Source organism: Mastomys coucha, unplaced genomic scaffold (genome assembly GCF_008632895.1).
Source record: "Mastomys coucha isolate ucsf_1 unplaced genomic scaffold, UCSF_Mcou_1 pScaffold9, whole genome shotgun sequence".
NCBI classification, from domain to species: Eukaryota; Metazoa; Chordata; class Mammalia; order Rodentia; family Muridae; genus Mastomys; species Mastomys coucha.
In genome coordinates, this window is record NW_022196915.1 from 51663600 (window position 1) to 51686935 (window position 23336).

Here is a 23336-nt window from a genome sequence, read left to right on the forward strand (position 1 = left end):
TTTTTTTTTTTTAAATACTCTTTAAAAAATTATTTATTTATTTAATGTTTTGTTTATTTTTATTTTATGTGTTTTGCCTGAGTGTATGTCTGTGTGAGAGTGTCAGATCCTGGAATTACAGACAATTGTGAGCTACCATGTGGTTGCTGGGAATTGTGTCCGGATCCTCTGGAAGATCAGCCAGTCCTCTCAACCACTGAGCCATCTCTCCAGCACCTCTGCTATGTACACGTCATGCCTGTGCTTCACTAGCTTCATCTATATAATAGAAAAATGTTTCCTCCTCAGAGTGAAGGAGTTAGATGTAAATTATTTGCAGGTAGTGTGATACCTAACAAACACTAGGTCACAATGACCATGTATACCAAGCAAAACTACTTTCCAAAAGACTAGGCAGAGAAGGAGACTATGGGATCATTTGTGCCTCGATCATCTGCAAATGACACACTTACCCAAAGCCAGTTAGCTGAAATCCAGCTTGCTATATGATCATAGCTGCCAACTTTATCAGTAGTTTCTTTTTCTGCAATTCTTAGGATTTCCTACCATTATGGAAGACTCTTAGGAGATTGTCTTCAGGAGATAAAGCTACCTGGTTGTCATTTTGAAAGCATTGCATTTGCTGACATTTAAGGTCATAATGGGATTTAGTCTTGTTAGTAATAGATATAATATTTTAAACACTTGTTTTAAAACTAATAACAGAGACCTCCCTAGGTTATGTACAAAAGGACTACTGGAAACTTCCATTCACTTAATCATTGGGCCGTTAAGGAATGTTGTCTCATGAGGACTTGGACCAGTGATTTGAGAGAAAGGAAAGTCTGTTTTGGTTTTTTTTTTTTTTTTTTTTAAATTTATTTATTATTACAGATGGGTACACTGTTGCTGACTTCAGTCGTGCCAGAAGAGGGCATCAAATCTTATTATGGATAGTAGTGAGCCACTATGTGGTTGCTGGGATTTGAACTCACGACCTTTGGAAGAGCAGTCAGTGCTCTTACCCACTGAGCCATCTCACCAGCCCCCTGTTTTGGTTGTTACCCTTTATGTTGCAGACATTCAGGTTAAGAAATAAATATGGAAATTGTTTCAAAATGTGATCAGCCCAGGCCCATTCTTCTAGAACTGTAGATAAAGAAAGCCCTACCAAATGAATTTATTATCAAAATGTTAAGACAGTAAGTAGTGAAGTCTCTCAGATTAGAATCAGCACGCATTGCAGGGTTCCCAGACTTCAGATGGTTGTGAGATTACTGGAGACACCAAGATAATATTGATCTTAGTTGTGAAATGACCAAACCTCTAAAAAGACTGAGACCTTGGTATTCATAGGAGAGGTATAAAAATGAAACAGTGGTACTGAAAAGGGCTTTTACAGTGCCCAAAGGAGGGAGGGTGAGGGTGTGTGTGTGTGTGTGTGTGTGTGTGTGTGTGTGTGAGAGAGAGAGAGAGAGAGAGAGAGAGAGAGAGAACACACATCGGTTCAACCCATTGATCAACAGCAGATTTGATAACACTAAACAAAATAAATCTGAGGAAAAGGCATAAAGTATGGTATATGGAGAGAAAAACAAAGCAGTTCAGTCATGAGGGACAGGGGAAGATAAAACGTCACAGCATCCCTTCTGTAGATGTTTCCGAAAGAGAAGTGCAGAGAAGGAGATAGATACACCACTGCAGAGGAGAGCGGCTGACAGTTATGACTCCAAATAGTCATGAAAGTCCTGAATCTTTGTATTCTAAAATTGTAGATCAATAAGACTACATAGTCACAAGAGATTCACAAATGTCTAAGGCGCAAGTAAGTGCCACGGTAAGCCGGTCTTCTCCACTACCCACCTTAATGCTGCCGTAACTAGGGCAAGCTACTAAGAATGAATGTGACAGGTACTCCTTCCGTCCACTTAGATCTTATAACTCTATTATCGATGAAGGAACTTAGTCTTCTGAAAATCACATGTTAATAACAAAATTGAGCAGCATTTGAGTTGAGGTAATCTACTATACAAAATTCCTACCTTATATAATTTTATCAAACAGCCTCAAAACTAAAGCCACTTATCAAACAGTTGACTTTTCTTGCTTGGTACCCTTTAATTGCCTTTAGATAGCTACTGCAGTGCTTCTATGGACATTTTGGTGAAAGCGTAGGATCCAGATGGATAGACTGTAATGTAACAGCAGAACAAATCTGAGTTGTTAGCAGTGATGTAAATAGGCACAGTGCTTTATGGAAAGCATTTTGGCAGCAGATTTTAAGAGCCATAAAATTCTTGTACTCTTTGACCTAGTTAATACCACTTCTGAGAATGCATGAGAGAAGCAGTCCAGTATGGAAAAAGCCTCCCACACCATGTGATCAGCACAGCCATATTGATAACTGAGTACCTGTGCAAACTTAGGTAGGGATTCGAAGGGAAATATTTGCTGGCTAGTGATGAGATATTTGCATAGCCAGTGAACATGAAATGTCATGTGACCAAGACGAGGAAAACAGTCATCATGAGTTTTAAAAGCAGCACTCAAATTTTATAATAAATTATACCTTCAAAATTTTTAATTTATTTTGTGTTCTGCCTGCATGTATATCTGTGTATATAGTATATGTATACACTACCCTCATCTTTTACATGAAGTGAAAGGAAATACTTAAATAGACAGTTATGACTTTAATGCTTCTCTTTCCTCTACCTTTGAAGATATTTGTAACATACTCGTATATTTTAAAAGTGAAGTTCCATGCTGACTTGGGCTTTTATGGTTTGGTCTCATAACCCTTACTATGGGTTAGCTGTGCTGTGATCAGAGAGCCCGTTACAGGCTTGTAGAGAGCATCTCTGGAGACAGTCATCCCTGCATGATCTGGATGCATCCTCTACTGGTCGGAGGAACCTTTGGCCAGTAATGTCTCTGTGAAGATGATCCATGATGATCAATACATTCTGGGAGGCAGGAAGACTTCATCATATGTCACTTCTTCTGAAGCGGTAACATGCGGTTTCCTTGTCCTTGGGAATTAGGCAAATGGGAACAGGGCCAGACACCTTTCTTAGGTAGTATTCTGAACCCTTTTGCGCTCACATGACTATAATAACAATGCCTTGCCTAGAGTACCTTATTGAAGGAAGCAGGTACCACATAAGTGAAAGTAAGGTAATCAAGTGTGCCTTACATGGTGCTTTGAGTGCGACTGGACCCCAGGAGCTCATATGTTTGAATACTTGGCCCCCAGTCCCTAAAACTGTTTGGGAAGGATTAGGAGATATGTCCTGGTTGAAGGAGGTGTGGCACTGGAGGAGGCTTTTGAGATTTCAAAAGCCTAAGCCATTCCCCATTAGCTTGAGCTGACTCCTGGTTGTGTCCCAGGGTGTGAGCTCTCAACTACTGCTCCAGCACCTTCCCCACCTATTTGCTGCCTTGCCATGATGGCCTTGGCCTCTAATCCTCTGAAACTGTAAACTCCAACTTAATAAGTTGCCTTGGTCATGTATTTTGTCAACACAGTTGGAAAGTAAGAAAGACAGCTTGTGAGTAAAGCAAGCTGACTGGGACAAGAACAAACTAGCTGCTCCAAGTTTTGGGCGCATTGTAACATTTGTTGGGGTGGCATAAAACTGTTCTGCCCAAGATGGTGAGAACGTGAGCCATTAGACTTGCATTCCAACTTCCTAGACCAACTGAGAAAAAAACCAGACTATTGTTTCCACTAAAAGTTGTTCTGTGTGATCTAAAACTCAGAGTGGATGTTTGCGAGGGAGAAACTGTATTTATTATGTGAGCTTACCATTTAGCTTTCATTATCTTTGGGCTAGGAAGTAATTGCTAATTGTACTAATGCCTACTGTTATCAGTTTAGCCTGCAAGTCTGTCTGTTGCTGGTTTAGTTTCTGACTTTGACTCATCTTTAACCTAATAGTTATAAGCCACAGGCTGCTCCTCGGGTCATTTGCAGCTAAGTAGTGAATAGGCTGAGGGATGGTGCTTGCTAAAAGGTTAGCAGTAGAGCGTTTCCTCTGCCTCCCCTCCCATTTTCTTCCTGGTCTGTCCCTGAGGACGCTTAGACAGCACTCAGCTTCTTAGTCCTTGGCGTTAATATTTTAAATATGCAAACAGTTGAAAACAAGTGACCATTTCCTGTAACATCCTCTGGGGGAAAGTAGAAAGTTCCTACATGTTACCAAGAGCACACAGAGCTGTACACACCTAAAAGACTTACACTAAGTAATGGGTGGCTGTGGGGAGCTGGCGTGGATGTAGCATTGCTCTGACTTGTCATCGTGTTAGATGAGAAAGGACTAAGAGATGGCTTGCAGTTCAGTGGAAGCTTCTCCAAAATCACTTGAGTCAGTCAAAGAGAAGGCCTTTTACTCCTTCTTGAAGATAGCAGATGGATCTTGGGAAATGACTCAGCCCATAAAATATGTATTCTACGCTGGGTAGTGGTGGCGCATGCCTTTAATCCCAGCACTTGGGAGGCAGAGGCAGGTGGATTTCTGAGTTTGAGGCCAGCCTGGTCTACAGAGTGAGTTCCAGGACAGCCAGGGCCACACAGAGAAACCCTGTCTCAAACAAACAAACAAACAAACAAAAAATGCATTCTACAAACCTAAGAACCTGTACTCGTATCCCCAGCTGATTATGGTAACATTCATCTGCAGTCTGAGTGCTGAGTAGACAGATGGGAGATCCCTAGCCTAGCCAAATCCATGAGCTTCAACCTCAGTGAGAGACTCTGTCTCAAAAAAGTAAAGTGGAGAGCAACTGAGGAAAGCACGCACAAACACAGGCACACACAGTACTGACAGAGTACTCCCGCATAGAAAAGTTTCCGTGTATCATGTATCCTTCTGTTTACATTGAGAAGGGCATGAGATTTCAGGTCAGGGCCTTGTCTTGTCAAAACTTGGGAATGGATTTCATTTGGGTGTTTTCACTGTAAATGTCTTTATATTTTGTTACCCACACTCTTCCCTGCTGCCTTACTCACATTCCTTTCCTTCTTACTGACTCCCTTCTTCCCCCACATAGTCCCCAATTCCACTTCATGTAACATATATTCCTCTGCCCTCTCCTGCTCCCTCAAGATCTCCAAGCCTCTCCATCTTCCTATTAATTCCATGATTTCTTTTTCCTTTACAGCTAAATAAAATTTTGTGGCCCATTTGTACCACATTTTCTTTATCCATTCATCTCTTGTTGGGTATTTACACAGGTTCTAGGTTTTTAGCTGTTGTGAATATGGCAACAGTAAAACGAGGTGTGAGTATCTCTGTGGCTTATGATTGACTTCGGGTCCTTCAGCTTTGCCCAGGAGTAGCATAGCTGACTCGTGTGGCAGTTCTCTTTAGGTTTTTAAACTCTCCATACTGCCTGTGCCAGTTTACATGCCCCTCCTCATACCATCTCCTCTTACTGTCACCAGCACTTGTTGTCATCTTTGTTTGGGCTTTTTAAAATTTTGTTATTTTGGGTCATAATAAGAAGGCTATCTAACCTCATATTTGTGTTGCTTCTCGTGCCTCTGCCTCTGAGTGCTGGGACTGCAGACAGACACTATCATTCTCAGCTTGTTTCCTTAACAAGAGTCATGACTAGGGTGTGATAGAATCCAGAATCATTTCAATTTGTTTTTCCCTAATAGCCGAATACATTGAACACTTTTTAAAATGTGTATTGGTCACTGGTATTTCTTCTTTTAAAAGTCTCTTAGCCCATTGACCAGTTAAATTATTTGATGTTTAATTTTTGCAGTTCCATAGATATTCTAGATATGAATCTCCTGTCTGATGTTTAGACTGCAACAATTTTCTCTTCTAGAAAAGCCACTATTTAAAGGTAGAGAAACTCAAAACATAGTGTGAGGACTCAGTGACTTTTATTGTCTATTCCCAGTCACAAGCAGCACTTGGGTGCAGAGGGATAGTAGGGATCCGTGAGCCCATAGATGGACCAGTACATGTCTGAAGCATGTGCTTTCAACAACTGTGACCTATCCCAAACTGTTAGGATCTGAGACTGTCGAGTAGTTTACAAGTAGTTAGAGCTTAACCAGAGAAAAGGGCATCATATAGAAGGTTAGCTGAGCACACACACTGCTCTTATAGTGGGAGAGATGGCATCACATAAGAAGAGAGCTGAACTCACATGCTGTTCTTATGTCACATAGAAGGCTAGCTGAGTTCACACACTGTCCGTATGGGGAAAGATGATATCACATAGAAGGCTAGCTGAGTCACACATTGATGTCATATACAGAGCTAGCTGAGATCATACTCTGTTCTTAAGGGAGAAGATGATGTCATACAGAAGGCTAGCTGAGCTCACATATTGTCCTGAGAGAAGATGATGTCATATAGAAGGCTATCTGAGTCCACACACTGTCCTCTTTGGAGAAGATGACATCACATAGAAGGCTAGCTGAGCTCATATACCGTTCTTATGAGAAAAGGTGATGTCACATAGAAGGCTAGCTGAGTCCATACACTGTTCTTATGGGAAAAGGTGATGTCACATAGGTGGCTAGCTGAGTCACACACTGTTCTTAAAGGAGAAGAAGACTGCTTTTAGTTACTTTACTTCCTAGGTTGTTTCTATAACTGATTGGTTGGTTTTTGTTTTTGTTTTTGTTTTTTTCAGTATTGCCTGTCAGGGCACCCAACTTTACCATGCAACGTGCTCAAATTCAAATCCACCACTATTATGTTGGACTGTGGACTGGACATGACTTCCACCCTCAATTTCCTTCCTTTGCCTCTCGTTCAAAGGTATGTGCTGATGCATCCTGAGATAAAATGATCTTTATTCCCTGAAAATGGGACTCATTAGTATGAACATTACTAATACCATGTTTTGTCTCATATTTGCTTTACCCCCTTAAAACTGTTCTATCAAAATAATTTCCTTTGGATGTGTTAGTAGAAAGTGCTCTATTGATTTATCGACTGGCTCCTCTATTCCAACTTCTTCTGGGCCTCTGCAAAATGTTTCTGCAACTGCTCAGTGTAACTGAGGTCATGTATATTTCATTTGTCTTCCTAATTCATGTACGAACTAACAAATGACTAACGGACGGGCCCCAGAATTGAATTGTAGGATCATTTAACTGCCTTCCAGGGTCCTGACGGAATAGAGACTGGCATTTCTTTTCTGTGTATTGTTTTCATATTGGTCAATTTGTCTGTCTGTCTGTCTGTCTGTCTGTCTGTCTGTCTGTCTCTTGTGTGTGTGTGTATGTGCATATGCATGTACCTTGGTATCTCCCCAGTACATGTCTTAAGTCACCTAGATTGCCTTGCCCCTATAATCAGCAGTGTTAACACTAAACTAAGATTTTAAGAAACTGGTTTCTCATGTTGTTTCTACTTAGAAAGAGCAATTTGTAAGAAAAATGGCTTTTAGAATCAAATATGCTCATAGCAAAAAAAAAAAAAGATAACCACATATAAGAGATGAGATGGAAAAGCAATATGAAACAAATTGAAGAGCTTAAAAGAACAGCAAACTGAGTGAGCCATCTAGTTCATCTCCGTCCTTCTAGAAAACAGTACCACGTACAGTGACTATTCACACAGCCACCCAGGGACCATCTAAGAAAATCATAATGAGCCGATGATTGTAACAGAGGACCATGGGAACAAAGTCACAGATAATTTCAGATTACATTTTATACAAAGTTGATGGGACTCACTGATAACTATGCTCAGCACTTTAAACACAGGTATTCTCCAAGGCTGGGGAAGGTGCTTATTTACCTAGCTGGCAGATCACTTATTTAGAGAGGTGGATACTGTTGTCTTCTTTCCCCATACAGAACAAAGCTTTCGTTATTTTGGTGTTTATTAAAGTCTGTCCCATGTGGGACCAGGGTTACTGATATCACAAAACTGATTCCTTACCCTCAGAGAGCTTGAAGTCTGTCAGCAGAGAAAGTCAGTGCATAGCCAGAGACTGCCTGTACTCGAGATGAAAAAACACCTATGTTCTATGCTAACTACCTTTCTTTAAATACCATGAAGGTTTCTACAGGGGAGGCACCTGCTGTGTAGGCTTGTGAATTTGACTACTAAAACCAGAATTGGCCAGACAACACAAGTGTCTCCTGCCACTTAAGCCAGGAACTTTGGGGCACACCTGCTTAGAATAAGTATATCCGGGGTTCCCTCCCCATCCCCTTACCCCACTTTGTGTTTATAACTCTTCCTGTTACATTACTTCATGTATGCATATTAACTTTCTCCTTTACTGAAGATGGTTTATAAGAACGGGAACTTTGTCTCCACTGCGTCCTCAGCACTTAGACCAAATCTCAGAAAATATTTGGCCTTGCGAATGAATCACTCTCCTCCTTGGAGCCCATGCTGCCTGGCCTGCTCAGAGACTTTTAATTACTGAAGTATCATTGTTAAATTATTGTACCTCTGCTATAGTGCAAATTTGGGGTGGGGTGTCTGTGCCTGTGGCAAGCTCTGGGTTAAACTCAGGGCCTTGCACGTGCTAGCAAGCACTTCTTACTGAGCTGCATCTCCAGACCAGATAGCCCTCAGGCTCATAATCCTCCTGCCTCAGCCTCCCCATGGCTAGGATTGTAGCTGCGCATCACCACACCTGGCTGACTTTCCTTCTTAAGTCTTTATCTGGATATCTATTTGTATTTCTCCATTTTACCAAATGAGCTTTCATTATACAGTATTTATAACAAAAAACATAGGAGAATTTGTGATCCAGGATCCTATATGGACCACACACTGTATTCAGTTGTCTGGCTTTGAGCCTCCTTCAATCTGGAAGAGTTTCTCAATCTATCTGTTTAAATGACCTTGATGTTTTTAGACATACAGTTATTTTATATAGTCTTCTAATGTGAGTGTATTTGATGTTACTCATAATTGGGTTGAAATTATTATTCTCTTATCAGAAGACATAGCATTCCATCCTCCCCAGAGTCCTCCTGTAGAAATGCAAGCCTACGCTTGTCTAACCTCTCAGTATTTTGTTTATCTCACTGCTCTTATGTCCCTTCAGCTCTTCACTCTCGATGGGCCCTAGCTTCCTCCTGGTTCCTGCTAGCATGCTGAAAATGCCTGCTGCCTTCCCTTAGCTCTCCACACCTAGACCTTCAACCACGGTTCCCCTGGACCCTGGTGCTCCACATCTCAGTGGGGTCATATGCCTAGGGAAGTCTCTTGATCCTGCCTAGACTGGTCCTTGCTAGGCGTCTTCTGTGCTACTACCACTACTATCCTTGGTGCCTCATCCTCCGAGCAGCTTGTTCTCTGGCTATTGTCTTGTCTGCCTTGTGGGAGGACAGGTGTGTTCTATCCACAGTCAGGGTGCCCTGCATGGGTGCTTAACATAAAGACCCTACTTACGGGAGTGACTACCTTGGGCTCCACAGCACTGGACCAGTTGCTGAGGCTCCTCCCTGTTTTCTACACTTGATCAGAGCAGAGTAATGAGCAGCTAACAAATACTCAGTAAAACAGTGTTGTGCCCGTTTCATGTATCCCAAAAGACCACCAAGGAGCTGATTTCAATGCTCAAGCTTGGGCCACACCGCTGTCTCTGATGCAGCAGGATGGGAGGGTGAAGCCCCAGCCCAGTTTCAAGCAAAAAGTTAGAAGTGAGCAAACAATCAAGGGGGTTTCCAGCCTGGCACACACCTGAGTGGCAGGCTATTATGGAATTTTATTACCCTTTAAAATTATTGACTGGTGCTGGGAACCAAATCATAAAACTTAATTTGTGCTTTTCTCTTGATTGGTGGTTCTTAGGAAGTGAAGTGCCAGGGTCAGGCTTGTTAGAGAGTAACCTGGAAATTAGTGCTAGGTGCAAGTTTGTTCAGGAGTAACCTGGAGACTGGTGCTAGGTGTCAGCTTGTTGGTCAACTCAAGTTCAACCATAGGCCATGTTCTCTAAGATAGAGTCTGAACCCAAGATCTGGTCTCAGAAGTGAATGCATCTTGTCTTTGTTGTTGTTGTTACCTTCTGATTTAAAGATGTATGGAGGGGAGTAGGGGAGGGGTTGGAGAGATGGCTCAGCAGTTAAGGGCACTGACTGCTTTTCTGGAGGTCCTGAGTTCAAATCCCAGCAGCCACATGGTAGCTCACAACCATCCATAATGAGATCTGATGCCCTCTTTTGGTGTGTCTGAAGACAGCTACAGCATACTTACATATAATAAATAAATAAATCTTTTTTTAAAAAAAAAGATGTATACACTTCATACTAGGAAATTGTAAAAAAAATTCTTAATAAAAAATTAATAGTATCCTATGTGTCAAAGAAATGGTTCTAAAATAGTTAAATGCCATGTGTTCTTCACTGATTATCATTTTTCTAATATTTTCTCCTGAATTACTAGCATTTTCAGATTTCTAGTACATAACAAAGTCCAATTACTAGAAATAAGTGGTTGATTTTTAGTTTCTTTTGGTGTGGAGGAATGTGTATGTAGTGGGGACATGCATACAGTACATCCATGGAGGTCAGGAGATATCTTTCAGAAACTGCTTCTCTCCTACCGTGGAATCTGTAGGTTGAACTCAAGTTTCAGGTTCACCTGGCAAGCACTTTTCCTGCAAACCCCTCTTGCTGACCCATAAATTTTTTTGTTTTTGTTTTTTTGTTTTTTCATTCAGGATTTTTAATGTACATGAAATTAGTCTCCCTGTCTAGAAACCATTCACTTGAATAGAAAGTCACTTTATAACTCTTAGGAAAAGTAGCTTCATTTTCCATAATTGGAAACTTAAGCCGTGGGTGGCAAGTATCAAACTTCTTAAGTTGTAGATTTGGACCCTACAAAATTGATTGTAAAGGTTGTAATAGATTTGGCAACAGTAAAGGGTTTCTGAATTGTCCAATGACCAAAAATTAATTCAGAGTCATATGGAATAATTACCTGCACTCACCTGTGCTGCCTGGTGTACCTGTGCCTGGGCTGTCGAACAGGGACTGAGGGACCGGGGGACCACCTGGAAGAGAATGAAGGGACAAGAGACACAAAGAATGGACAGCAAATCAAGAAGTCTGATCAAGCTAACAAGTTTTAATTTTTCCCACCCTGGTTATATACTCATGGAAGCAGGATAGGGGGTAAGGGGAGGGAGTAGGGTCACTTTGTCTGCCGGGGAGTGCAGGTACTCTCAAGACCAGGATATTGGCTAGGTAAAAAGTTCAGCAGGGGGAATAGAACAGAATAGGTTGCTAGGCACCTGTCCATAAGATCTGTAGCTATTTGTTCCCAACTGGGCTGGTAGCTAGGCACCTGTCTGCAAGATCTATAGATGTTTGTTCTCATAACAAAATGGATTGCTAGATACCTAACCACAAAATCTATAGCAGGTGTTCTCATAACAAAATGGTTGCTAGATACCTAACAGCAAGATTTATAGCTACTTGTTCTCATCTGTGCTAGTACTTTCCCACTGAGGCAGCTGTTAATTTTCAACTGGGTTAGTACTTTCTCACAGAGGCCAAGACTTTGTGCCAATAAGCACTTATGGCTGATAGAGCAGTTAATGTTCAAACAAGGTTGCTCCCAATATACCTGCACTGCATCAGGTCCCGAGTGCACAGCATCGTGCACTGCAGTCAGGTCCCAAGTATACAGCATCATGTTCTGCAGTCAGGTCCCGAGTGCACTGCATCATGTTCTGCAGTCAGGTCCCGAGTGCACTGCATCATGTTCTGCAGTCAGGTCCCGAGTGCACTGCATCATGTTCTGCAGTCAGGTCCCGAGCGCACAGCATCATGTTCTGCAGTCAGGTCCCGAGTGCACTGCATCATGTTCTGCAGTCAGGTCCCGAGTGCACTGCATCATGTTCTGCAGTCAGGTCCCGAGTGCACTGAATCATGTTCTGCAGTCAGGTCCCGAGTGCACTGAATCATGTTCTGCAGTCAGGTCCCGAGTGCACTGCATCATGTTCTGCAGTCAGGTACCGAGTGCACAGTATCGTGTTCTGCAGTGAACACTGCCTGTATCACCTCCATCCCAAACGGCTGCACATCATGAACTCAATCCTTTTACTATATATACAGGATTTTTAGTTTTTATGAAAACATAATGGTTTAATTACAGAATACAAAGACTTAATATTTTCCTGCCATACTTATGTGCAAGTATGAGATTCGTACATTAGTGAGATTAGTAAATCCAGATATATCTTTGGATTGTATTGTGTTAGAATGTTTCATTTTAAAGATTGCTATTTTTGGCCAGACAGTGGTGACACATACAGTTAGTCCCAGCACTTAGGAGGCAGAGATAGGCAGATCTTTGTGAGTTCAAGGCCAACCTGATCTACAGAGAAAATTGTAGGAAGCCAGGGCTGTTACACAGAGAAACAAGTAGGGTGGCTTAGAGGATAAAGGTACTTGCTACCAAAGGTACTTGATGACCTGGGTTTGATCTCAAGGGCCCACCTGGTGGAAAGAAAGAGCCCTCTCCACGTGAGTGCATACATATGCAGCCCCTGGAGCGCAAGCACACACACCCACACGTACAGAATAAACACAATTACAGTTTTACATTGCTAGCTTGGAGTGAGGATAGAAGGCCCAACGATTTCTGAAATGGCCCTATTTCTGTCATTAAATCATACATTCATGCACAGCGTCATTCTCAACATTGATGATTACAATATCAAAATGTTGATCAACTCTAAAAAAGAATGTTGAAGATACGTGCTTCCTACAGAATCAGATATTTAGCCAAGACTAATTTATATATGTAAAATCAAATAAGCACGGCCATCTCGTTAGTATGCAGACTTCTCTGATCTTTAGTAGATGGGAAGAGCATGTGTATGCCAAAGGATTGTTTCTTTATAATCATTAGTAAGTATGTGTGTGTGGCTTCTGTTCTTAACTTTAAAGATTTGTTTACTTTATTGTGTGTTGTATAATATGTGTCTGTGTGTACCTACATGAGTTTGCATGTGCTTTGTGTATGCAGGTACTCTCAGAAGCCAGAAGAGGACATTGAATAACCTGGAAATGTTATTTGATTTGAGGCAGATTTGAAACACTCAGGGTGGTGCTGGGTACCAAGCCTAGATCTTCAAGAAAGAACAAGACTCACTCTTAACTTCTAACCTATTTCTCCAGTCCTATAGACTTAGTTTATATTCCTGTATACATAGAATCACATACAAATTTAAATTTCTTGGGGAAAGGGGATCAGAGATAGAAAGAGTTCCAGGTGATCTGGTGGGATACCCTTGTCAGCACTGAATCCAGAGTGTTCATTTGCCTAGAATTCCCAGCCCAGCACCTAGCCTAAGTCAGCTTTGTCAAAGCCTGTGAAGTGAAGCGACCCACTCTGCCTCTACTCACAATGGCTGTGGAACAAGACAAAGTCTAGCTAGTTAGTGACTGGACACTCTAACATGTTCTCAATATTTCATCTGCACCCTTTCCTTTCCTTTCTTCATAAATTCTTTTAATTTCCCCAGTTCTGTTCTAAACTGTTCTTGTGCCACATAGCCACCCTTTGATTTGGTAATGCCAGGCATGAACCTGGAGCCATGCATGTGACAGACAAGCATCTATCACCCAGCCATTCTATGCCCAACAGAGACAGTCATCGGACTGCACAGCCTAGGCTGACCTCTGAGTCACTGCCTCCACCACAGGAACATACTTTAATACCCAGCTGGTTTATTTTGTTTTACTGCTTAGTCTAAGCTGGCCTTAAATGTGATACCCTCTTGCTTCAGCATCACAATTGTTGGGTTTATAGGCTAGGACCACCACAGCCAGCTCTGAAACGGATTCTTAAACTTAATACAGCATGGTTATTTCTCCTCTTTCAGTTTATTTGGGTAAGAACCACTGCCAGTAACTTTTAACTGTTTTTAACTATATGGTGAACATAAAGTCATCATGAATTCACTGAAGATTATAATGTATTCAAGATAATTCAATTTTTGTTTTTCAGCCCCAGGCTATCTAGTCTTCCTGGATGGTCTCTAAAAGATGGAAATGCTTTTTTGGACAAGGTAATGTCTAAAACAAAAACTGCAGCTTGCTTATGCACAGTAGAAAGCCGTCTTGTCAGAGCCATGCTGGTGACTCGGGGATGAGTATGTTTTCATGTGTGCTCTCTCCCACACCCTGAGATGCATGCCGGGGTCTTTAAGACTTGGTAATCACTATCTTTAAGTATCTTTAGACACTGTCTGTGCTTGGCCTCAAGTCACATTTGTGTCTGGGAAAATCTTAAATACTTTGCAAATAATTTATCACTAGAAAAAGAAAACTGTCTACAGTTGTAATTAGGGTCACAAAGGCTTATTAGAGTTTAGCCAGCTTATTAAATGAGATCCCAATGCTTAAAAAAAAAATTAAAATCATGGCATAGGTACACCTTGTCAGAGGTAGAAGATTAAAACCTGCAGAGTTTCTCCATGTCCCTCTGGGGTCCTTTAAATCATTCATCCTCACCTATGCTTCAGAATTGAAAAGCTGAGTGACTTTAAACATCTTTCATGTGATTCATCTGAGTAAGACAGTTACTGCTTATAATGGACTGCTGTAGAAGTGTGGGCTTTTTTTTTTTCAGAATTAATTCCTATAGCTGAACCCCAAACTCAAGTGCAAGCCAGGTGCATAATTTGAAACTAGATTTCCCTCATAGCTGACTATAATATTATGTGACATTCGGGAACCTAGATACCTGATTTCAGTCTGGGTCTCCTGCCGGCTATAAATCATCCCTGAGAGAGGCTCAGAAGCATGGCATTACGATTGCATCGTGAGTGAAGTGGCTTGCATGTGTATGTGGGAGCGTTTCATTAAAGGGGAGTGGTGAGTGAGAGACAGTGATACTGTAAGTGTTCAGAATGGCAAATGTGCCTCCTGCAGACCTGCAGAGCAATGTGAAGAGGAAGATCACAATGCCTTCTTCAGGTCGAGCCAAGGTTTGAAACTGCCCAAGGTAGCTCATTTTTAGCCTCTTCTGAAGGAGCTGGGAGTCATCTCCCTTTAAGCATAATTGCTCATTTGTTTTTAGCTAGTGGGTCCATGTAATTAAGAATTGTTCCTCTCTCTCTCTTCCTCTCTTTCTCTCTCAGCTCATGCTATCAGTAGTTAAACAGTACTCATGTGACACAGTGCTCACTAGAGCAGCATTCAAGGGAAAGATGCCTTAAAGGCCCCAGTAAATCCCTGAGGATAGTGATGTAGTTGGCACCCTGCTTTCAAATAAAGACATAGAGTAATTCTGATTATGGTAAGCTTAGATACATGTGTGTGACTATGTAGAAGTATTTGCTGGGTGACTTGTGAGAACTTTGTACAACTAAAGTTGTGTATTTCCCTTTCTGAAAAGAGCAAAGGACCCTGTCAGGTCCTGCCAGGTTTGACTATAAAGCTATAGATAGACCTCTGCTTGTGATGATCCAGAAACTCCACCATATGTTCACATGTGCCAGCAGCTTTATGGGACCTTTGCAGCCTACCTGTTAGTGGCCCGCCCGGTCCCAGCCTTTCCAGTTCAGTGTGCTCTGATATGATTGCAGCATTTTTAAATGTGTGGCCTTGTCTAGGAGGTTTTCTTGATGCTACCCCTACCTGGGAATTGGCAAATTGAGGTCCTAGACCTCTTTCTTCTCAGTGGACTCGGGGCACTTTGATACACTTCTGAGTTGCCATGTGGAAGTACTGCTAGCATGGCTCCATGGCAGGTCTGTTTTTAGACACCTTGCCTTCTGTTTGCTGCCCACCCCCAACTCAAGGAAGAACAACCAGGAAACAGCGCCCTGTCCGAGCATCTCTTCTCAGCCTCCTTCCTCATAGCTAGCTCTTGGGAGAATCCAAACTAGGATGCTCATATAAGTCATTCTGTTTTAATACTCAAGCCTTCCTTGTGCTTTTGAATAAATATGATTGGTGTATAGCCCCAAATAAGCACATGTTCTGTGGAGTAGACCATACATGCACTGTGGTAGTGGCAGCACTTTAGATCCTGCCCCCCACTCTTCTCCCCGCTACAGCTCTTGGTGGAAGAAAAGGCTCGTAAGTGATCATCCTAGGCCTATAGACTTCTAACCTGATACCATAGTAGAGTCACCACAGGTTCTTGTCATAAACACAGTCTCCAAGGCCTCCTCTCCAGCTTCTGGTCCCTTAGGTGTCAGTCAGGACCCAGGGAATTTGACTTGATAACTAATTCTTAAGAACTACTGGATAAAAAAAAAAAAATCTTGCCGGACAGTGGTACACACTTTTAATCCCAGCACTTGAGAGGCAGAGACAGGTGGATTTCTGAGTCCGAGGCCAGCCTGGTCTACAGAGTGAGTTCCAGGACAGCCAGGGATACACACAGAAAAATCCTGTCTCAAAAAAAAAGAACCACTGGATCTCAAATTATAGCAGCATGTGTTATTCCTAACTTTTTAAAGACGCCTCAGGGAATGTGTGCTCAAACCCCAAATCTGCCGCCAGGCAGTGTTTTCACCCTCAGTCGGGCACCTAGCCAACCTGAACCTAAATAGGAAACAGTTTCTCTAAAAATAACCTCCCACCGTCTTAGTTAGGTGAGATTGAGTTTCCTTGGTACTGTATCTATTAAATATCTCTTAGTACTTTTCCTTTTCATCTCTTTTAGGAGCTAAAAGAGTGCTCAGGTCATGTATTTGTGGATTCTGTGCCTGAATTCTGCTTACCAGAGGTAAGATGAAAGAGATTCATATTGGAAGCAAAACATCCTGGTATTTATTATAAGTCAAGGAATAAAGCACCATGACCCCACGCCCTCATTCACTGCAGTCTGTTACTACAGCTGTCACTTAGGAATGGGGGGCAGCTCCCCATCTCTTTCAGTGTATCAGAGATGGCACTGGCTCTTGCAACCTTCACTTCCTGAGCAAGAATGAGGAACATGTGGGCCAGTGCTCCAAGGACTTTGGGACTTGTTCCAGAGTATGGAACTTGCCAATAAGAAACCTACATTTCCCAGCCCACCTTTGGTTGCACTTATAATTCTGTAGGTTCTAAAGCCATGGATCAGCTTTTCAAGCTAGATAGATTATGTGGGGTTTTTTGTTTTGGTTTTGGTCTTGGTTTTTTTTTTTTTTTTTGGTTTTTTTTTTAAGATTTATTTATTTATTTTATGCATATGAGTACACACTGTAGCTGTACAGATAGTTGTGAGCCTTCTTCTGGTTATTGGGAACTGACTTTTTTAGGACCTCTGCTTGCTCCTGTCAACCCTGCTTGCTCTGGCCCAAAGATAATAAGTACACTGTAGCTGTCTTCAGACGCACCAGAAGAGGTTGTCCAATCTCATTACGGGTGGTTGTGAGCCACCATGTGGTTGCTGGGATTGAACTCAGGGCCTTCAGAAGAACAGTTGGTGCTCTTACCCGCTGAGCCATCTCTCCAGCCCAGATTATGTATTGTTAAGACTTGGAGAAAACTCGAGAGGCACCACCTCTAGTCCAGTGAGCCGGACAGACCAATCATAAACCTGTGAAACTACTTTATCTTATTTTTCTCAAATCGACACTGTTTATTGCGGTTGATCCAGTACAGGTTAGTATGCAACCCTGTTCATGGTGTGTAGAACCAAATGCTTATACAGAACACTTTCAAAGGTAAAATCATTTTTATTCCATTGAAAATACTTTCAGTGGAATAAAAAGTAAATTTGTGAATCTCCACACATGGGGCTTAAATATTAAATTATTTGGGGGAAATGTTTATGTAATCATGTATCTTTGGTACACGAATTAAGATTTTCTTTTTCTTTTTTATTTTTATATTTCTTTTAAAATCTTCCTCAGCAAATTTTTCTGATTCTAGCCTCTGTGGGCTAATTGTTATATTTTAAAGTGGACACTCAGGCAGCCTGTCATATCCTTACATGTGAGCTTCATTGTTGCTTTAACTACCATTGCATTTGTCCCTCTGCTACTCCATCTGAATTTCCTTATTTAAAAGTGGTTCCAGAGGCAGCAGAGGGTAAACCCACCTCCATCATGAGGCATTATCTTGCAAGCACAGGATAAAATGTAGTGTTAAGGCTAATAGATGTGGGATATTGATATTTGGTTTGTTCTCTCCATATGTCATGTGACACTGGGGAGACATGAAGAACCATCTACTCTCTCCAGATAGGGAACCAATAATAAACTAAAGTAAGAATGCCACCACAGTCCAACTTAGTAAACCAATGACTTTTACTGGTCTTATTTGAAGGAACATGGGTGAGGGGTAACATACAGGGCAGAAATGACGCAATGACACTTACATTACCAAAATCCCACCACAGCATGGATGGTAGCTCACCAATGATAGAAACTTGGAGTATATTGCACAACTTGCTGGTAGCTGGACAAGTCCAGGAGTGTCTCTTTGAGAAAACTCAGTTTGCCTGAGCATCTCTCAGGCAACTCTGCTAGTCTAAAAGTGTCCTCAGCAGTGTCCTTCCTGTTAATAAGCTTGGGGAAGGAGGAGCCTAGTGAATCTGGTCAGTTTCAGGGACTTCCTGAAACCTTGTGTTGTTTGCTTCCTGAATTTTAATAAATTCCCCTGCAGAATGGAATGTTTCCCCTCCCTGATAGCCCTCTAATCTCATCTGAGATGGAATATCTTGTCTAAGAGGAAATTCCCTACACAGCAGCATAGATGTCATTGTCCTAGCAGTGAGGCACTTGTGTCCTTTACTCACATGCTGACATGCAATACTGACAGGCTTATTGAATTATTTGTATGCCAAGTCATTTAGCCAGAAAATACCCACACTCCAGGTGAATATCTACACTGCTTATTGTTTGCTTATGTCATCAATATCTTTGTCAGGACTAACAGCTCCACAAGCCACTCCACCTTACACACTCTTGTGACCTGCCTATGCTCATCCTCAGTGGATCACATGGTTAGGGGTCAGCTCCTCTGTGCGGGAGAGTTGCTGGCTTTGAGCTGCAGTTTCTAGGCTTGCTATACCCACAGTCTGTGCTTAAGTCCACTCCCCACCCCCCACTAGTATGCCAAGGCTTGTTAGGTAGGAAGGCAGAGAAGTTGCAGGGAAAGGGTACAGGGTGCCATCACAGGAGAGAGGTATAAAAAGCCCCTGTGGAGTTCTAAGAAGTCACTGCAATTCTTTTTCATTTCCATCCTTAGGAGTATGGTAGCCAGACAATGAAATGTCAAAAACTTACAAAAATGAAAAAGAAAAAAATTAGTTGTCTCTCTATTTGCCTTTTGAAGAGCAGCTTGCTAAATGTATAAGATCAGGGTGATCCTGGTGAGCCGGCCGAGTTCTCACAGCTAGCCATTTTGCCCAGCTGTCGGTTGTCAGGATCAGGACACATCCATGGTGAGAGAAGGGCGGTGTTGCGGGAAAGGCCTCATTATTCTGAAGAAGCAAAAGTACTACTCTACATTCCGACAGCATCATTTGTCAGTCCCGTCCTGCTGATCTATGTGCCCTGGCACAGACGCACATCACCCCTCCCTTTCTCTGCAGACCGAGCTAATAGACCTGTCTACAGTCGATGTGATCCTCATCTCTAACTATCACTGCATGATGGCGCTGCCCTACATCACCGAGCACACAGGATTTACAGGCACAGTGTATGCCACAGAACCCACCATGCAGATCGGCAGGTGAGAGGTGTGGCTGCCAAGCTCCTTCAGTGACCACTGTGGGGTATGATACCAGAAATGTGTAATTTATTTCCCAGGACAGCGATGAGTACGCTGCTCTCTAGACACAGGAGTGCTCACTGGAGATGCCTAGAGATTGCGACCCCGGGTAGTGTCCCGGTCTTTCTTTCAGCATAGCTAAAAGGAGTGTTCATAGAGTCTGTAAATTAGGAAGTCAAAGGCTTAGGAAGATGCTGCAAAGCTCCAGAGCAGAAAGCTTATTTAAATGGAGAAGAAAAAGAAGAAATGTTATTACTTTGCTTTGGAAAGATTCCCTGTTTTCATGATTTACTGAGGTCTATAAATAGAAACTTGTAAAATACAAGGGAAGAAGAGTAATTAAACAGTTAAGTTGTCCTTCCCTGGTGACAAAATGAAATATTGCACTCTTAAGGATTTAAGAGTAAACAGTCTTGCGCCTAGAGAGATGGCTCAGCAGTTAGAATGCTTGCTTTTTTTACAGAGGACCCAGGTTCGGTTCCGAGCACCTACATCAAGTTACAGCTTGCAGTACCTGTAACTCCTGTTCCAGGGGATCTCGCTCTTGAGTCCACAGGCACACACTTACACGAGTGCATATGGAGGCGTGCACACACATATACATATACACACAAAAAGTAAATAATTTTTTAGATTATTCATTTTATTTTTATGTATATTATGCTTACAAATATGTCTGTGCACCACACCTGTGCTTGGTGCCTGTGGAGCTCAGAAGAGGATCTTGGATCCCCAGAACTAGAGTTGCAGGTAGTTGTGAGCCACCATGTGGGTGCTGGCAACCGAAGCCAGGCTCTCTACAAAAGCAACAGTACTCTAAACCACTGGGTCCTCTTTCCATCCACAAAAATAAATAAATCTTAAAATCAAAACTTTCAATCTTCAGTCATCCAAGAAGGCTGTCCTTTCTTCTTAGCGCAGCTAAGGCCTTACAGTGTAGGTGTATGGTGGGCATTGCATAGTCAGTCACTGAGAGAAGAAAAGGAAAAGCCTGTAAAGAAAACTGCTACGGTGTAAAAACAGTCCACACATAATGTATTTCTTTGAAATAACCAATATAAGATAAAGCTTTCAGGATCCAGTATACAGGGTTGATTGTACTATAAACTGTTAGATTGTATTTTAGTGTCTTACAGATATCCAACAAGATGAGCTAGTGACTAGAGGTGAAACAGAACCTTTAGTGGGAAAACATGACCTGCAGCTTAGACAAAAACAGGAAGGGATTCCAAGCACCAGAAATTGCCATTATAGGAAAACAAGACAGCATGGTTGAGAGAAAGCATTGCAAGCATTTTGCCGTAGTCTGAGAACAATGGCCCTCAAGGAGCATGAGCCTGGGCCTCGAATCTCGGGGTGCCTCGAGCAGGAGACAGTAGTTAGGGAAACTTGTCTAGGTTTCTGTTGCCAATAAATGTGTATATTGCTGTTATCTCTATATTGATACAGAGAGGATATTACCCTGTGTTGGTTATCTATACTAGCATGAACTGTATTCACATATTGAAAATGTATCTCTAGGTAGGTAGGAAGGTGGATATATGGATTTTTTGGAGGACAGTCTCATTCTACAACCCAGGCTATCCTAGAACTCATAGCAGTATTCCTGCCTCAGCCTCCCAAGTGGTGAGATTCCAGAGATGAGCTGCCAGGTCTGGCTCTGTTTCTAGCTGTTTGGCTACCCTCTGGTTTTCAGGGGTGCTGCCAGTGTCTGTGGAGCCGCTAGCCGGCTGAGTGCGGCACTCCTTGGACTCCCTTGGCTATATTCGGGCATTCTATCTCAGAATGACAGACATCTGTCTCCCTGCAGATCTTTTGGGCAGATTTCAAACTAGTTCTTGATGTCTCCCTCTAAGCCAGTGGTTCTCAACCTTTCTAATGCTGCAATCTTTTATACAGCTCCTCACGTTGCGGTGACTCCAGCCCAACCCTAAAATTATTTTTGTTGCTACTTAATATAACTGTAATTTTGCTACTGTTATGAATTGCAATGCAAATATATGATATGTAGGGTATCTGATATATGGCCCCTTCCCCCCAAACCAGTCAAGACCCACAGGTTGAGAGCCACTGCTCTAACTGGAGCATTTTTGGTTCCCAAAGCATGTGTCGGCTTCTTACATCAGTTTAAAATGTCTGTCTCATGGGACAGGCTAGTGAAAAGTGGGCAAATCGGCCTTTCCTGGCTATAGTGTTAGCAGCAAATTGTTCTTCAATATTCTTTATGCTTCGTTTAAATTCAGGCTTCTCATGGAAGAGCTGGTGAATTTCATCGAAAGAGTGCCAAAGGCCCAGTCTGCCTCCTTGTGGAAGAATAAGGATATACAGCGGTGAGAACAGCCTCTCCTTGTTGGCTCAGAACTTCTCGGGTCTCCTCCATACTGCAGCACAGGCCTTGGTAGAGTGGAAGGTCACACAGTCAGGCCCCATGCAGGCTGTGGAGCTTTAGGAGCGCGTGGCTCCATGGAGGGTCTGGGTCTAATGGTCCAGATCACTCAGGTCTTGCCAGGACTGTCTTAAGAGTCTTCACTGCAGTGTTGTTGACACTCAGAAAGTAAAGAGCTAGGGGTGGCAAGAGGGCTCTGTGGGTAAAGGGACTTGCCACCAAGCCTGTAGACCCGGATTTGATCCTCACAGGTTGGCCTCAGACATGTGCCTTGTCCAAGTACATACATCATATACACAGACATACACACGATAAATAAATCATTTTTTAAAATAAGGAAACAATGTTTGCTGCTTAAGGAAGCTAAGGAGGACATTTCTTGATGATGTGAATCAACTATAAGAAAAGATCTTCTTATGTAAAAGCTGGGGCTGGAGAGGTAGTGGATGAATAAAGCATTTTCTCCACATTCATGAGAATCAGAGTTCCGATCCCCAGAACCCACATAAGAGTGAGCAGGCAATCCCAGCAAGGGAAAGGTGGAAATGGGCTCCTTGGAGCTAGCTGGCTAGACTGGGTAAAACTGGTGCGCTCAGGGAGAAACCTGGCATCAGATTTGGGTCTGCACACATGCACATACATGAGCACTCATGTATATGTGCACATTGTATGTCTACACATAACAGTTGTGTTGAAGAGGCATCTGGTTTCATGTCATGGGATGGTGAGAACTTCAGTGTTGATGGGTGGGTGGGGAGATAAAGCAGGGAGGGGCAGGTTGGATTAAGGTTATACAGTCTCGTACAAGTGAGCTTGAGGCCTGCACCATCGAGTGTGTGCAGGTCATTAGAAGAGGCGAATGACATGACCACATTTGGCTTTGAAAACTGGAACTCTGGAAGCAGGAACTCTGGGAGCAGGGAGGCCAGCAGGGGGCCATTTCAGAAACAGGAGACAAAGGTCTGAAGTGGGGTGGAAGCAGTGAGCATGAAGAAGATGGGAGCTTCAAGCGTCTGAGTTAGGGATCAGTAAGCAGATAGGGAGCTGCAAAGCAGAGAAGAGGAAGGCGAGTGGTTTCCAGGGGTTCCAGAAGCATAGGCTGTGGGTGATGGCATGTGCCTGTATCCCAGCACTCTGGGATGGGAGCAGGAAGACTGAACGCTGTGTCAGCCTGCATATGCAAGAGCCAAGTCCATAAGAGCTGTGTGCTAGAAACTAAGTGCAAAAAACAAAACAAACAAACAAAAAAACTAAAGAAAACTAGCAAGTCAAATGAAGATGAGGCCCTTGGATGTG

At 42.5% G+C, this 23336-nt stretch overlaps 1 protein-coding gene across 3 annotated transcripts in view; it reads left to right on the top strand.

Annotated features, from left to right (window-relative positions):
- Positions 1-23336, top strand: part of Ints9 (integrator complex subunit 9) — a 91494-nt gene that overhangs the window by 22571 nt on the left and 45587 nt on the right. For 2 of the 3 annotated variants that reach the window (XM_031362712.1, XM_031362713.1), the window contains exons 2-6: positions 6640-6767; positions 13944-14004; positions 16614-16676; positions 19476-19615; positions 21898-21984. In XM_031362712.1, the coding sequence (XP_031218572.1) occupies positions 6640-6767; positions 13944-14004; positions 16614-16676; positions 19476-19615; positions 21898-21984 (479 nt within the window). The remainder of the gene's footprint in view (positions 1-6639; positions 6768-13943; positions 14005-16613; positions 16677-19475; positions 19616-21897; positions 21985-23336) is intronic. The other variant, XM_031362714.1, reaches the window with a different exon arrangement.